Source organism: Morus notabilis, unplaced genomic scaffold (genome assembly GCF_000414095.1).
Source record: "Morus notabilis unplaced genomic scaffold, ASM41409v2 Scaffold630, whole genome shotgun sequence".
NCBI lineage: Eukaryota > Viridiplantae > Streptophyta > Magnoliopsida > Rosales > Moraceae > Morus > Morus notabilis.
This window is the reverse complement of record NW_010365305.1, coordinates 50,300-68,234: the sequence shown is the minus strand read 5'-3', so window position 1 is coordinate 68,234 and position 17,935 is coordinate 50,300. Positions and strand designations below refer to the sequence as shown.

The following is a 17,935-nucleotide window of genomic DNA, read 5'->3' as shown; positions in this document are numbered from 1 at the left end:
TTTTTTTTTTTTTTTTTTTTTTTTTTTTGTTGCTCTGGACGTTAATTTTTTGAATTTGCTACTGATTACATGCAATTTACATGTTTATGTAAATGATTATTTCGCTCTTAAAGATGGATGCTAATTAGTACTCCAATCACATCACTAGGGATTGGACCCCAGGTGCATAGCCAACTTGTTTCTAGATGCAATATGCAGTGGAGAGAAAACCATAAACAATGAAGATTGCTTTGTACTAAGACTTGAGACAGCCCAAAACATTCTTAAAGCGCAAAGCACGCCTCAAACGGAGACATCACGCCACACAATATGGGGATATTTCAGCCAACGCACAGGTCTTATCGTCCAGTTTGAGGACACCAAGTTGGTGAGGGTGAAGGCGGTGAGAGGAAATAACGAGAGTGTGTTTTGGGAAACGAGAATTGTGACTGAGATTGAAGATTATAGATATGTTGAAGGCATTAACATAGCGCATAGTGGTAAAACATGTGCCATGCTTTATAGGTATGGAGAGGCTCACAATCATAGGCGAAGGATTGAGGAGATTTGGAAGATTGAAGAGATTGATTTTAACATTTGTGGGTTGTCCATGGAGTGCTTTTTGCCTCCCGCTGATCTTAAGAGGGATAATGTTCCTGAGGGTCGATCTCAAGGAGCGGGAGAGAGTTAGTGGGGTTTGGATTTTGAACATGGTTAATTAAAAAAATATTTTCTATGTCAAATATATGTAGGTATTGGTCGTATACTCACGAGTGGATGAAGTGTTTTTTGTACTTTACCCTAGAAAGAAGTGTTTCTGTACTTTGAGAAATCTGGTTGCATAGTTTTTGTTGGTTGATATTCCATTATTCTTTCGTATCTAGTGATATGTCGTTTTTAATTAATCCCGTGAACGACAACAAAATTTGGAACACAAAAATCTTTAATAAGTGTAAAACATGTCATTTTAGTAGAAAATATAAGTCAAAGACAACATTTTGATAGATAAGGATTATATATACCAACAATACATCAGTCCTAATTAATTACAGGTCATTTGACAAATAAACGACAACAAAGTTTTGGACTTCAAACGACAACCGTCTTCTCTTTACATTTTACAACATGCATCTTGATAAACACAAAACGATATATACTTTTAATCATAAACAAGTAATTAAAAAGACATATTTCTCAATGTAAAGTGTAAACAAACAAAAGAAAACCATATTCTCTAGTTATTATTGCATAACACGTAAACGACAGTAAAATTTGAGAACATGAATAACGTGTCATTTCATTTTTACAACGCAAAACCTACATAGGAAGAAACGACATTTTGGATTACCGTTGTCCAGGCTACAGGGTAAAGTTGTCAATTTGCATGCCCTCGTAAAACCCTAATTTACGTATATCTCTATTTAAGCCCCAAACTCGACCTCCTTACCGCAATATTGCCGCCTTGAAGGGTTCGTTCCGTACCATATTTCCTTTGCCGCATTCTCTCCCATTTCTTCTATAAACCCTAACCCTTCCCTCTCTCAATCGAAATTCCCATCCTTATCTAATTTCATTTCCAATTTCCCACGCCTTTTGTTTCTGATTCTGGGGAACGAATGATTGCAACTTTTTCTTATTTCATCTTTTAGAATCTGGTCAGATACGATCATTTTATTGAGGATCTAGAAATTCATTTGTGTTTCTTTTAGATCTGGATTTTTTTTTGGTTTTTTAATTCTGATGTTTTGCATCTGGTTTACCCTCTCCTGTGTTTGCAAAACCCAATGTCGTAGGAGATATATCGGATGCATAAACTGAAAGGTTGGCTTACCAGCCCATTGCATATCTTGTCTTAGCCTTGGCGTCAAATGGACCTACCGATATCTTTACATGTCCTTCACTAATTATTTCGTTTAATTTTTTTTTCATATTTTCTCTGCCCTGAATTTCTGATGATTTCCTTTTCTCAGAATCGCTTCGTTTGGAAAAAAAATGGCAAGTGATGAATGATATTCAACCGCTTATTGATATACTGATAATCTCGTGTTGATAATTCGTTTTTATCTGATGTTATTTTGTTCTCCAACTTCTTCCAATTTAGTTTTGTATTTACAGATGAATTTTCTCTGTTATTTTTGTGTAAAGATGGGCAGGCAAGTGATGAACAAAATAAAATCACTTATACTACACACCGAAGTAACTGTGGATATCACATCCTTCACATTCTGATGCCTGCATTTTATTTACCGTAATATTAAACGTGTTCGTTTGTGTATAGTAACATTATCATCGTTCTTACCTTGTGGAAGTATTTTTTTTTTTTTTACTCAATGATGAGAAAAAGCAGACGGGCGGTCAGAATCTGATGCTGTGTTGATTGTCTGCCTATTATCCACTTGTGGAATATCTCTGAGTCTAAATTATTTACTTAGATGTGCTCCAATTTTGAAGCCATTCATCATAAGAATTGTCATTATGTCATTTTCTCTTGCTTTTCTTTTCTATTCTTAGTGAGTTCAAGTTGTAATTATTTACGAAATCATGTTTGTTTTGAACTTTTTTTCTTCTTTTTCCTTTGCTATGATGATGTTGCTTTTTATGTCTGGACATCTGAGTTATTCCATGATTTGATATGCAACTTCTGAGCTCAATTGAGTGTTGTTTGCATTTTTAAAAGCTTGGATTTGATTTGTGCTGTCTTGTGTCTTGTACATGTTGCTTGCTCTGTTATGTATGTTTTGGTATCTCAATGTTATATTCATCAATTAAAGTTTATTTGTTTGTTAATCATATTATGGTTTTGGAAGGTGGCAAATGATGAGAACTTATTGCATAACTGATGAACTGTGGTGACACTACTCCGCTTATTATCTGATGCCATCCTTATTAGAAAGAGTCATGCCATAGCCTTTTGGGCTCTATATTTTATCGAATTGCTTCCTTTCTAGGTGGAGAAAGTGGTGCGGGCTTAAAGACCATCTCTGATCCTTTGTTGGGCATCAAAAATTTGTGAAAATGAAATATATAATATTTATTTTTTATTTGATCTGGAGTGTATTAGAATTGAAAATAAATTAAAACTCGTTGAGGGTTCGACGCAATTAATAGGGTGATGATGACTTAGAGAATTACATGTATTTTATTTTTGGACCGTGCCTAAATAAATGTCTTCTCATATAACGATAGAAAACGGCTAATGGAACGATAATGCTAAATGTGAGTTGGTATTTTAAATGCAGCGTTCAAGGTTTGATTGGGGGATAAAAAGAAAAAGATAGAAAATTCTGAAGATTCAAACCATTTTTTTCGTTTGTTTGTGTAGTGTTATTTATCGGTAACGTTTTGGTTTTGAGCATACCTTAAGCTGATCATGTGTAAGGGAATTTCCTTTACGTATGTAAAAGGAGAGAATAAGAGGAAAAAAAATCAAAATTTGTTTTTTTAATGTTGTTAAAAGTTTAATATGCCAGTTGGTGTTTGATGATGTCCTCTTTTCCTATACTTGACAATAACTGGTATATTGAATTAATATTAATAAAATAGTTTTTAATTTTTCTTTTAAAAGAGGAGCAGGTCAGCACACATGTGCCTGCGTATTCTCTCTGTTTTATATATCTAAAGGAAATAATAGGTTTATAAATTTTACTTTGAATATGATCAAACTATATAATTAGCTTTCATAAATTTACTCTGTTTATCTTTTAGTAAAGAAAGGAAATTTCTTTCTATATGCATAATTTTCATTTGCCATTCCTTTTCTTTCAACACTGGAACTCGTTTTAAAATAATTTTATTTTTTGTATGAAAATAAAAATAAAAACATTTTCAATCTCAAAGAGAATTCATTTTTAAAAATGCGTTTGGTAGTTTTATTAAAAGATTGTTTTTAGTGTAAAAAAAACCTATAAATGTCTCTCTTTATTTGAGAGAGGAAAAAATAAAAATAAAAAATAAAAAATAATTAATTCATTTTTCTCTTATTTTGCATTAAATTAAAAAATTGTTTTTATTTTTTTTTTGTTTTTATTACGTTAAACGTCGTTTTAAAAATGTTTTTTTTTTAAATGTGAAAAATAAAAATGAGATCAATTTTAAATACGGTTTATATTTGCGAAGGTGCTGAAAAATAGGAAGTCGTGTAAAAAATTTAAGTGAAGAAGAAGAAAGAGAAATTTCATTCATAATGTTTTTGTTAATACAAAAAATATTCTTTTCATATAAAAAAGAAATTCTGTCAAAAAATGTGTCCTATTATAATAATTAGTTTTTTAAAAAAATGTTCTTTAAAATCTAATAAATATTCCATCGGTTTTGGATTTTCCAGAACAGCATATTTGAAGAAGCAAGCACATAAGCAAAGCGAATTGATTTTTCTTGAGATATTTAGGTAATATGTCATTATTTTTAAGGTTAAATTGATTTTTATCATGAGTATTAAAATGATTATAAAATATATCACAGTGGCATCATTAAGGCTCCGTTTCGAGTTTGGAATTCGACAATCACATTTAATTTTTTTACTATATTAAAAAATTTTCATATAAAGTCATATCTTAATTTGAATTAAAAACTTAAATTAGTGAACTAAACGGGCTCTAAGTTTTGTGTATTGAGTAAAATTTTATTTATATTTCTGTGTATTTTATTCAATATTTTTAAATTTTTTGAGAGTTTTGTGATTTTTGATGTATATATTTGTGATTTTAAGTGTATTTAGTTGTGATATTCTTTATAATAGTTTATGTCTGTTAGTATTATTAAATCTAAGGTTTCGTTTATTTTACCGATTCGAATTTTACTACAGTAAAAAGCTCTTAGAAACAGTCGTATTTAATTTTTTTATTACAGTAAAATTTTTTTACGTAAAGTTATATTTCAATTCGAATTAAAATTTTGAATGAGTGAATTAAACAGGTTCTAAAACTTGTAATGATTTTATAAAGTGTTCATTTTTCTTTCCGTATTAAATTAAAGCACAAAACGCTAAAACGCGTTTGTTGAAGCGACTAACTATATATAAATTATGTTGTTACTTATTATGTTATTTGCTACACGCAATATGCAGCTAATTTTGCTTGACTATATAAAACAGTTTCCTCGAAGTTTCTCATGGTGGGTTTTGATTTTATTTTTTGGTACTTTGTCGTTTCTCTCTTAATAGAAGAAATGAATACTACAAATGAAAATAAGTATCTCTTCACAGAAAGAAGTGCACTCAACAAATGAAAATTAGTACCTGAAATTTTCCGTTAAAATGTCTCTACTGTGGAAATTATTTTCTTATGGAACCCTTAATTTTGCTAGTTAGGAAAGCCATGTTGACATTATGAAATATTCATCCAAAATAAATGCTTTTATTTTCTTAAATCCATGTTATTCAATCGCGATAGTGGTTGTCAATTAGTTAAATTGTTTGTACATGTCGACATGACATAGGATAGGTAAAATTGATGGGAATAAAAACTGTTTTTTGATGTATAAAGACTAAACTTGTGAACTATGTGATTAAGGATAGTCGCTTTTGCTACTTGGTTTGGCCATTAACGCATCGGTATACCATCACCATGTGCCGCAGTGACATTGGCTTTTTCTTTTTTCTGGTTTAAAAGTCAACAACGTTGTTATCGTTTCATTTCGTACATTCTTAATACTGTCTAATCCCACGAAAACGCAAATGATCCTAATAGTTTTTTTTTTTTTGGGATCCTAACACTTTTACAACTACATGAAAATTGGTAGAATTTTATCCCCTTAGCAATTTATCTTCTCAAAAGGTCAAAATATCTCAAACTCCATCGGTCTAGTTTTTGAGTGTGCAAACCTTTTAGATAAAAGATGTTTTGGGGGTAATGTGGAGTTGAAGTTAGATGTTCGTAAAGCCTTTGATACTCTTTGATGGGATTTCTTACATCCACTCTTGTTAAAATGGGTTTTAATTGCGTGTTTGTGGGTTGGATTGAGAGTATTTTAGCTTCGGCTAAACTATCTATTCTGGTTAATGGTCGATTGCGTGGTTTCTTTACTTGCTCTAGAGGCGTTTGACAAGGGGATCCTTTGTCGCCTATTCTTTTTTGTCTAGTTGAGGATGCCCTCAGCCAACCTCTGAACCGGTTGGTGGAGGAACATCATATTATTATTGTTTCGGCTCCTCGGGGTGTTTGTGCTCCTTCTGTTTTTTGTCCTTTTCTTTTTTTTTTTTTTTTTTTTTTTTTTTTTTTTTGCTGATGATTTGATGATATTCTGTAATGGGAGTAAAGTATGAGCTCGGGACAAGTTTCCAGTAATCTATAGTGTTTATTGGAAAATCTGCTCTTCGTCATTCTGCTGCGATTTTAGATTTGCTTGGCATGAGGTGGGGTGATTTGCCTTTTATTTATCTTGGAGTCCCTATTTTTAAAGGTAAGCCAAATTGTGCTCATCTTCGTCCCGTAGCAGATAAGGAGATCAGTAAGCTTACTTCTTGAAATGGTAGTTTTCTTTCTATGGCTGGTAGAGTGGAGTTGGTTAAGATAGTGGCTACTTCTTCTCTTTTACATTCTTTTATGGTGTATTGTTGGCCAAAGTCTCCCCTGTTAGTTGTTGCTAGAGTTATGAGGAATTTCATTTGGTCTGGTTCGGTGGAAAATAAAAAAATGATTTGTGTCTCTTGGGATAAGGTTTGTAGACCTTTTGGTGAGGGGGGTTTGGGTATAAGAAATCTTTTAGCTCTTAATAAGGCTTGCTTGCACAAGTTGGCTTGGAATCTCATTTTTGTGCATAAATGATATTTTTTTCCTTTCTTGAGGGGCTTTTTTTTAAAGGCTGATGGTGTTTCTAAATCTCGAATTGCTTCTTCTATTTGACGTGGCATCAAAAAGATAATGGCAAAGGTTTCCTTGGAATCTAGGTGGTTGGTTGGTAAAACTCAAAGGTAAATTTTTGAAAAGATAATTGGCTTAGGTCTCCTTTAGTAGATTTGTTGAATGTTCCTGAACACATTAGAGCTCATCTTTTAGTTGCCATATCAGCTTTTTGAGATGGTTCTTCTTGGGTTATTCCTTCTTTTTTGGCTGATGGTTTTCCTCATATTGTTCAAGCTATTAGTTGCACTTCGGTTGCTTGTGAAGATTGTCTCATTTGGACTAAGTCATTGGGGGTGGTTTGACTACTGCTCAGGCTTATAAAGAGGTTAGTGTGGCTTCTATTGATCACTCTTTAGGTAGAAAGATTTGGCATGACTATATCCCCCTTAGAAGGTTGATTGTGGTTTGGAAAGCTCTTCATGGTGCTCTTCCGGTGGAGACTGTTATCGAAAAGAGAAGTTTTATTTTTGCCTCAGTTTATCGTTTTTGTTATAAGCATGAAGAATCTATTTCTCACTTATTTTTAGAATGTGATTTTGTTGCTAAGATTTGGAATCATATTTTTGAGATTTTTAGTAGTGGTTATGTCCCGCTTGAAGTATTGAAGAATTGATTTCTTGTACTTTTGAAGGTGATTTTGTTCTCAAGTTTATTGTTTATGGTCTACTACGATTGTTACTAGCTTTTGGGCCATTTGGTCTTTGAGAAGCAAGGTTATTTTTTGATGGTGTGGTTTCTAGTTTCTGTTTTCTTTGGGTGGCGGTCAAGCAAGCAATGGTTGAGGTTGATAGGCTAAAGATTGGTGTTATGAGAAACTCCCTTTAAGAGCTTCTTGCTGTCAAAGCTTTTAGCCTTGAGGTTATGCCTAGGAAAGCTCCTATGATCTACTATGTTGTTTGGAGGGCTCCTCCACCAGCTTGGATTAAAGTTAACACGGATTAGGCAGCTAAGAGGAATGGTTTAGCTGTGGGAGGTGCGGTCTTTCGTAATTGTAGCGGTTTCTTCTTAGGAGCTTTCAGTGTTTTCTTTGGACAGTGCCTTGCTATAGAAACTGAGATGTGAACTATTATTATGGCCATTAGGTTGGCTTGTGCGGTTCATCTTTTTCGGAGTGATAGTTCCACAGTTTCGTGGTCTCGTCGGAATGCTTGGATGGATGCTCTTGATAAGACTAGCTCTATGGATTTTGTTATTTCTCATTCTTTTAGAGAGGCTAATATTATTGCTAATTGTTTGGCTAGTTTTGGTGTAGTTTCTGGTTGTTACACTTGGTGGCATAATGTTCCAAGTTTTATTCTTAGAGAGTTTGGTTTAAATGCTTCTGATTTTACAAGATATAAGTTCAAAGCTTGATGTTTTATTTTTCTTTTTCTTGTTGTTTTTATTTTTTTAGCCTCTCTGTTTTTTATGTATTTTTACTTTTACTTTTAGTAAAATTTCCTCATTGAGGTTTTCTAAGAAAAAAAAAAAGAAAAATCAAGGGACAACTACATGAAAATACAAGAAAAAGTTAAGAAATATGCCACTTAACTTACAAATTTAATTTTATATTAATCTTTTAAAATGCTTTCATTTCTAAATTAATTTTTTTAAAAATAACGGATTAATCTTGTAAGTTATAAATATATTATTGTCAGACGCGTTCTTTTGGATTTTTGATAATATAAATAAATGGTTTTCACATTTCTTTTTCTCCTTCTCTGGTAATCTAATATGAAAATGATTTGAACCATTGAGTTTAATTTTTTTTTTCTAAACCTTAATTTATCGAAGTTTATATTTGTTGGGGTCAGACTATGTTGCTCAATCTTTATTGTACATGTGTCAACTCGAGTCGATTAGGCTTGAGAACCATCAGCTAAGGAGACCTTTTAAAAGGATTCAACAGCCCAAGACAACTAGAGGACGACCGAGATCCAAGATGAGATTAAATCGACAGCAACATCTGGAGTCGACTACGACTGATCTAAAAATATGAGCAAAGGAATTGACTACTCTGAAGAATCTGTTGAGAATCTTCTAAAGAATCTTTCATTCTACGATTTTGGGAAGGTTCTAGATCACACCAAAGTCGGTCCAAATCTTAAAGATACGAAATTTACAAGGAAAGAATATAATAGACATAATTGGTAAAGCTAATTATAAGTTGATTGTATGAAGTAAATGGAAGCTAGCTCTGAATAAGCAACCAGAGTTTGCAGCTATAAACACAGGCCTTCCCTATGTTGGGAATGGTGTCCTAGAAGTATGAGATGTAATAGAACATTTATTATTTATTTAATAAAAGAGTTTATTCATCATTTTATGTGTATATGTATTTGTGAATATTTTATGAATATCAATGAAAATTCCATGATTATTTATGTGACCTTAAACATTGTATATAAGTGTTATATGCGAGAGGATAATGTTTAAGGATACTAATACATGTCATTCACATTTCAAATGGAACAGTGTTATCCGCATTGTTAATATAGAGAGATATTAAATGAGTGTATTACGCATAATGAGATTATGTGGAATAGGGACACAGACACAATATGAATTTCTAATAATTTCTGTTAAGTATAGAAATTCTAATTGAGTCTACCGATGGTTATATATAGAATGATCTTAATCATGAGTTCATAACAAACTCCTATTTATGAATTTGTGTCTTTTGATTTACTCGATACGGATTCTGAGACCCTGAATTCTATTCCTTGTATTTTGGAGACATGATGAAATAGGTAGCCGAGAATGTTATTATACGAGATGGAATCCATTCCTTATTGAGAAAGAAGTAGATAAATAATTCTCGAGTGTTGATTCAGTACTTGGATTAGTAAGAGCGCTCTGGTTCATGAATGTGTTTTATCAATCACTATCCATTAGAGAATCAATGGTACTCAAAGATGAAGATATAATTAGAGAGGTTAACAGATTCTACCTAACTCTAATTATGAATTATTTATGGAGGATTCATACGTCTAATAAATTACGAAAATGCATGATCAGTGCTTGTCATGTAATGTCATGATATGTTATGTCTGAGAATTGTTATGTTCATGATTTGTTATATTATATATATATATGTGTGTGTGTGTGTGTGTGTGTGTGTGTGTGTAAAAGGTGCTTCTTGATTCTTATTTGTTGCATTGAATGTGTTTATGGACTTAGAGTAGTAGTACAATTTTACTCTGTGAAAAAGTCAAAGTCAAAGTTAATAAAAGTCAAACATTTGAATAAAGCTCAATTTCATAGGAAATTAGTAGAAATGCTTAAAGATTCAAAAAATAAGACTAAAATTATTGTCATGATAAGAAAAGATGACAATAAGGCGATAAGACTAAAATTACTGTCATAATAAGAAAAAATGACAGTAAGATGATAAGATTAAAATTATTGTCATGATAAGAAATGATAACAGTAAAACGATGTATAAAGTAAAGATGACAAATGAAAAGAAGTTAATAAAACTATTTGTACCGGCCTTCGTAAGGAAATGTTATTATGATTATGAATGAAACGAAACCGTGAGTGAGTTGGTTTTGAGTCGATGCCCCACTCCTATCTGGTCATGCGCGCAACGGTACAACAAGATTAAGCCCATAAGAAGTAAAAGTTATGAAAAATGAACGACACAAAAATGAAAGATGTCGAGAAGTATGAAACGGAAGAAAAGAAAGCACAATATGACCATAAGTATGAAAAGATAACACATATTCTTAAGATAAGTACATAATGAAGCATAATCAGCTCATCCATATTTTATTAAATGTTTTTAACGTTATGTTTTGCGAGAATGATTTCCTACTTGCTGAGCGAAAGCTCATTCAGATATGTTCATGATGTAGGCGAGAAACCTATCAGCAATTCTTAAAGGGCAGTGGCGAACAGCGGACGAATGGTGGAGATGGGTATAGATACCACCCACGAATAAATCTTCCGTAGTAAGTTTAAATAAAATCATGTATATGTATATATGATTCAAGGGTTTTAAGCACGTATGTTTGAAAAGTATATGTATGTATGTATATTAAAGGGAATTGATGTTGTAGCAAACAACTCTAGTTTTGAGTATTTAAGTTTTAAAGGCGAATTAAATGATTGATTTTGAAAAGACTTTAAAGAAGTACTTGAATTTAAGATTTTCCATAAAATATGGTTCAAAGTTATATTAGATGGTTTGACTGAATTGACTAACAATTTCGATTTATGAAATTATTCAATCTTATATTTAAAGTATTTATATAAAAAAAAAATTTATTCCACTATTTTAAGAAACTTAAGTTTAAGAATATGTTAAGTATGTTTAAATTGGCGGCCACGTAGGAATGTCGTCACAACCAAACACTACAGTAATTCTTCATTACAGGTGAACTACTATAAGTTCTAATGTGTATCTTTATTTCTCGCACTTTATTTTATCATTTATTCGTTAGATCGACCTTAGGCAAAAGGATCAAACATCTATCATTTCGTAAATTGATCATTAATCCCTAATACAAATTGATTGTATGAAATCGACCTCCACAATATTTTATGTAGCTTTTAACAATAATAACAATGGGAATTATTCTCGTGCCTCTTAAAAAAAATACTAGAATTAGTGTTATTTATAAAGACATCATTTGTTTAACTAGTATTAATTTAATTAATTTAATCCATTTTTTTAAGTTAGCCGGTGATTAAAAATTAAAATAATAAAAAAAGTAAATATGTAACGCGAGCAGTACGAAGACACCTGTTTAGTATTTACTAGTGGATTACCCGTGCATTCGCACGGGTATGTAATAGTTTAATTAACAATAATTTAAATAAATAAAACGTATAAAAACACACATATATATATTTATAAGTTGTTGTACATTTGTAATATATATATATATATATATACATAAATTACAAAATTAATAATTATTTATATTATATCTATTTTAATAATTACATGAAATACATAACAAAAGTATATAAATAAATAAACAAATCAGAATTTAATACATTCAGTTAAACGATGAAATAATTCAAAGTAGAATAAAAAAGATAAAATACCTGCAACTAAGAAGCAAAAAGATTGGTTACTATTAAAAAAATATAAACACCTTAAACCAAATAATATAAAGATAAATGTTCAATAATCTGGGCAAGAGCAACACTTGCTAAATTACTATTAATAAGTATTCAATACATGACAATAATTCACGGGCATTCATGTATCAAAAGTAACTGAAATATGATTCAATATTGTCATTGGCTACCAACTGAATTATTGAAAGACTTTCACTAAATAACAGAGAAAAAAGTAGTAATAACTATAATACTGAACGAAAACCTTAGAAAGAAAATCTGTTAAAGAATGAAATGGTTCAAAGTGGAATAAGAAAAAAAAAACATCTACAAGTAAGAAGTAAAAAGACAAAGACATCAAAACATATAAAAGGAATGGTTCAGGTATTCATCTTTTTTTTGCTACCAACATGTATCAAAAGTAACTGAAATATAATTTAACTTTGTCATTGGCTGCCAGCTGAATTATTGAAATAGTTATATTAAATAACAGAGAAAAAATTTATAATAATTGTAAATGAACAAAAAGAAAAGCAAAAAAAAAAAAAAAACTAAGTAAAAATTTAAGAAACTAAAGAGAAAAAAAAAGTGTAACCAATTTTAAAAAATTTAAAAAACCAAAAAGAAAACTTAAATTTTACTTGGACAGGAAAAATGAATACATTGAATCAAATAACAACGAAATAATAAAAAACGAAGGACAAAAGGAAAAAAATAGAAAATAAGAAACTTCGGAAGTTAAATCAAAGTTAAATGATTATAACTTCCTACCAAATAACAAACACCAGAGTAAATATAATGAACAAAAACCTTAGGAAAAAATTCGGTTAAAGGATGAAATGGTTCAAAGTGGAATGAAAAAAATAAAATTCATGCGACTAAGAAGTAAAAAGATTGGTTATTGTTAAAAAAACATAAACACCTTAAACCAAATAATATAAGGATAAATCTTCAATAATCCGAGCAACATCAAAAATTAGTAAATCACTATTAACAATTACTTAATACATGGCAACAATTCTCAGACAGTTTTTTTTTTTTTTTTTTTTTTGCTACCAACATGTATCAAAAGTAACTGAATTATGATTCAACATTATCATTGGCTACCAGCTGAATTATTGAAAGACTTGCACCAAATAACAGAAGAAAAAAATTTAATAACTGTAATAGTGAATAAAAACCTTACAAAAAAAATCAATTAAAGGATGAAATGGTTCAGAATAGAATAAGAGAAATGAAATATTTGCAAATAAAAAGTAAAAAGATTTGTTATTTTTTGAAAAACATAAACACCTTAAACGAAATGATATAAGGATAAATCTTCAATAATCCGGGCAACATTAATACTTGCAAAATCACTATTAACAATTACTCAATACATGGCAACAATAAAGACGAAAAACATCATCACTACCAGGGACCAATTGATTTTTAATTGAGAATAAAGATTTAGAAATGAGGTAGAAGAGGTAAGAAATAAATACCTTACAGCAACAACGAAAGTGGATAGAGTTGATGCAGATGAAGTAAAAACACTTCAAAACAGAGATAACAAAAAGAACTCTCTAATTAAAATTGAAGAAAAGTAAGGAAACAGAAAAGATAAACGATAAGTATATGGAAATGAGGTGGAAAAGGTAAGAAATAAGTACCTTAGAGCAATAACGAAAGTGGATAGAGTTGATGCAGAAGAACTAAAAACATTGAAAACAGAGATAACAGAAGTGAAAAAAACTCTCTAATGAAAATTGAAGAAAAGGAAGGAAACAGATAAGATAGACGATAAGTATATGACAACGAAAGTAGAAGTAAAGCAAATGACTATAAGCATGAAAGAGAAAATAATATATTTATACGAAGAAAATAAACGTTTGAGCATATGGCGGTAGTAAATACTGCAAACAAAACTTAATACTAGCGCTATTAGGCTGCAAACAAAACGTAATAATTTGTTAAAAACAGGTGTTACGCTGCATGATAAGTACCGTGAAACAGAACGAATAACCTGTAGACAGTCAAAACAAAGTATTTCGTTAGAAAATATTACTCTGCACTAAAAACAAATGTCTAAATATTCCCGACTAATATAACCTGCGAAAAAAAGTTAATAATTAGTAAAAAAAAACTGAATTAAAAAAAAAGAAAATAATTAACAGATAACAATAACAAATAATACATCTGGAAATACAAATACTAATAAATCTGGAAATATTAAAAAAATCAAACTTTAAAAAATTATAACAAAAAATGAAACTGAATCTATAAAAACACTGACAGATATGGAAAAAAATAACATTAAAAAATTTCAAAAACACTAACAGATCTGAAAAAATGAAAAACAGGAAAAAAACTAGGGCAAATCTAAGGAAATTAAAATGGAAAACAAAACTACAAAATAAAACAAACATAAAACATGAATCCCAGAAGCCTTACAAAAAGGGAAAAAAAGTGAAAAAAAACTTCACAAAAATAACCAAATGCGGTAACATCCCAAAAACGTCACTAACATATATGAAAAAACGGGCACAAAACCCCCGAATACAAAATAGAAAGAAAAACTAAGCCAAATCTATAAAAACATTAACAGATCTAGAAAAAGGGGAAAAATTTTATGAAAAAAGGGGGGAAAATGTATAAAAAAAATAATGAAAAAAAAAACACTAAGAGATCTGGGAAAAAAAAAGGAAAAAAACGAAGTCAAATCTAAGGAAATATAAACGAAAAATAAAACTACAAAACCAAATGCAGATATCTAATCCCATAAACCTCAGTAACAGATCTGGAGAAACAAAAAAATAGAAGGAAAAAAAAGCTAAATTTATAAAAACACGAACAGATCTGAAAAAAAAAAAGCAAGAAAAAAACAAATAAAAAAAACATAAAAAAACCAAAATAAAAACACTAAGAGAAAATAGTTGCAGAAAGATAAAAGAAACAGAGAATACAAATGCAAAAAATAAATTAAACCAAGGAATTTTTTGAAAAGGAAGAAATAGAGAAGAAAATGAAAAAAAAAATCCACTGAAGAAATGAAGGTAGAAACTTCACGAAAATAAATAACTAGAGGCATGCACAAATGCAAAACATATTTCCACAGAAGAAATGAAGGTAGAAACTTCACGAAAATAAATAATCAGAGGCATGCACAAATGCAAAACATAAGATACCCAAACGAAAATACAGAGAAAAAATGGAGAGAAAACAAAGACGAAAAGCATATTCAGAATAAAAGGAGCTTAAAACTCTGAAGATCTGCAGAGAAAGATATGGAAGAAAACTTCACGGAAAGGATGAGAGAGAGAATAAAAGAAACCCAAAAAATTTTGCAGAAGAAATGAAGCTGGAAGCTTCGAAGAATAGCAAAATACTATTCTGAAATCAAATTACGAAAATATCCAAACAAAAAACAAAACAAAAACAAACAATCAAGGATAAAACAGTAAATACACAGTTTAAGGACACATACGAAATTTTTCCAAATAAGAAAATTACGAAAATACCCAAACAAAAAACAAAACAGATATAAGCAACCGAGGCTAAAACGGTAAAAACACAAAATTAGGACACATTTGAAATTTTTTCAAAGAAGAGGGATAAGGACCTGGCACTGTTCTTAGAACAGTAACTGGGTGCCTCCTTTAGTAATAGGTACTAGCATTTTACGCGCGCATTTGCGCACTGTAGTGAAAGATAATTTTGTGTTATAGTAAAAGTTGATAATTTTTGTCATAAATAAAACAACAACTTAAATTAACTGCATTTAAATGACATTTTGTCATTATTGGAATATATATTTAGAACATATTAAAACTAGGGCTGGCAATTTCAGACACAACACGATGTAAAACGGTAAAAACACAAAATTAGGACACATTTGAAATTTTTTCAAAGAAGAGGGATAAGGACCTGGCACTGTTCTTAGAACAGTAACTGGGTGCCTCCTTTAGTAATAGGTACTAGCATTTTACGCGCGCATTTGCGCACTGTAGTGAAAGATAATTTTGTGTTATAGTAAAAGTTGATAATTTTTGTCATAAATAAAACAACAACTTAAATTAACTGCATTTAAATGACATTTTGTCATTAGTGGAATATATATTTAGAACATATTAAAACTAGGGCTGGCAATTTCAGACACAACACGATGAAACGACACGAAAACGACACGAGATAAATGGGTTTGGACCGCATGATTATTAATTGGGTCGTTAACGGGCTGGCACAAATAACACAAAAATAAATGGACTGGATTCGTTTAACACGTTTAACCCGTTTAATTAAACGTGCCATTATCGGGCCAACACGGAACGACCCGGACCGGCCGGTTTAATATGCCCAAATATATATATTTTTAAGACAAAACCGGAAAACCCTAAGTCTAAGACTCTAAGTGTCTAACCCCTTCCCGTGCGGCCGTCCCTGACCTGACTCCCTGCCTCAGTTCTCTCTCTCATTCTCTCGAGTCTCATTTCACGCCTCACGGTCTCTCAAGTCTCACCCGCCGGCCTCACCTGCCTCAGTCCTCAGTCCTCACCCGCTTTAGTCCTCACCGCCTCAGTCCTCACCGGCCACCGCCTCAGTCCTCAGTCCTCACCCGCGCCATTTCAAGTTCAGCCTTTCACCATTGAGATTGATTTTGGGGGGCGAACGACCATTTGGATTCCGTTTCAGGTAAAGCTCTCAGGAGTTTTCATTTTCTCTTTTTTTTTTTTTTGATTCTTCGACTGTAGTTAGACTTGGCTGGTTTTCACTCTCAATTTTGTTTTGAAAGTTGTTCTTGACTTTGTAGTTAGACTTGGCTGGTTTGCTCGATTTGTTCTCAGAGTCTCCAACACCGGAAGTGGTTGCAAACTCTAGATTTCTCCCGGTATGTTCTCCACTTCATTCATATGATCTTTTCATGTTTGACTTTTTTGTTATTCCGGAGAATCCAACCATTGAAAGGGGAAAGCTTCATTGATATATGATGGAAATTTATGAGTAGTAATTTGGTATTTATTGTTAGTCCATAAATGAAAGGGGAAAACGAACTTATTTGAAAGATTCAAACCCACGGAATTTCTTAAAATCTTGATTTGGTTGGTGTGCATCAAAGATTCAAACCCCACATGAATTGCCTGCATAGGTGTGAGACACATTACACATGGTGTTGCAAATAATTTGACTCATTGATATGATAAGGAATAATTTGACTGCATAGGTGTCCCTTTCATTGATGAATTGCCTGCTTAGGAATAATTACTTCTTGAGTTGTTTTTTTTATTTTTTAAGCGTAATTCATTGCAATATGATATTTTACGTATTTCCTTTCTTGTAAAAATGTAAATTTACCCTAATTCATCATATATGAAATAATTTGCTTGTCCCACCAGCAAGGACAAACCCAGAAGATTTGGTAGGTGTCTTGGAATGTAGTGTTGGCTTGGCTTGGCGCCTTGGCCACTACCTTTTTTTTTTCCTTTGCATAATGACAGTGGTGCTGACTATGAATATCTTTAGGCATGGGCTATCACTTTCCAAGTGAAAGTCTTTATCCTTGAAAATGTGAAGAGGAAAAAAAAGAGTGAGAGGGGGAAAAAAAAAAAAAACAAGAACAGGTTAGCTTTTTTAAAGCCTAAGCCTAATTTACTAGTGGTTGTCTTTCTTCTTTTCTTTTTAAAGTAATTGACACATGAAGGATTGTGAATCTGTTTGACATTGTCTCTTTGGACATGTTTCCATAAAATGGTTTCCATAAATGAAAGGGGAAAACAAACTTATTTGCTGAGGAGAAGTGAACGGCAAGAACTTTTTCTTTCTTTCTGTTTGTTTTTTTTTCCCTTTTACTTCAAACTTTTTTCTTTTCTCCTGTGCATTTGATATGATTTGTAGATGGATGATTTGCAAGATGGTGTTGGAGTAAATGTAGAGTCAGACAGCTTTACCGCATCCGCTGCTGCTACTGGTGATGCACCTATTGCATTAGAGGCGGATGTTGAGCCTGAAGCTAATTCCAAGAATCCGACCACTATTTCTAAACGTAAGGAAGCATACTTCTGTTGTCTGGAACCAGTTTGAAAGGCTTC

The 17,935-nt window shown here is 31.5% G+C and overlaps 1 protein-coding gene and 1 non-coding gene across 2 annotated transcripts in view; both read left to right on the top strand.

Annotated features, from left to right (window-relative positions):
* The window catches only part of LOC21404049, a 19,479-nt gene extending 1,552 nt beyond the window's left edge, over positions 1-17,927 (top strand). The window contains exons 3-6 of the mRNA XM_010107707.2: positions 149-665; positions 16,363-16,541; positions 16,660-16,737; positions 17,742-17,927. Coding sequence (XP_010106009.2) covers positions 149-665; positions 16,363-16,541; positions 16,660-16,737; positions 17,742-17,927 — 960 coding nt within the window. The remainder of the gene's footprint in view (positions 1-148; positions 666-16,362; positions 16,542-16,659; positions 16,738-17,741) is intronic.
* Positions 2,786-2,861, top strand: LOC112093483. Its single transcript, XR_002903078.1, has one exon. It is a non-coding gene; the product is annotated as a small nucleolar RNA R16 (small nucleolar RNA).
* Positions 17,928-17,935: the final 8 nt, after the last annotated feature.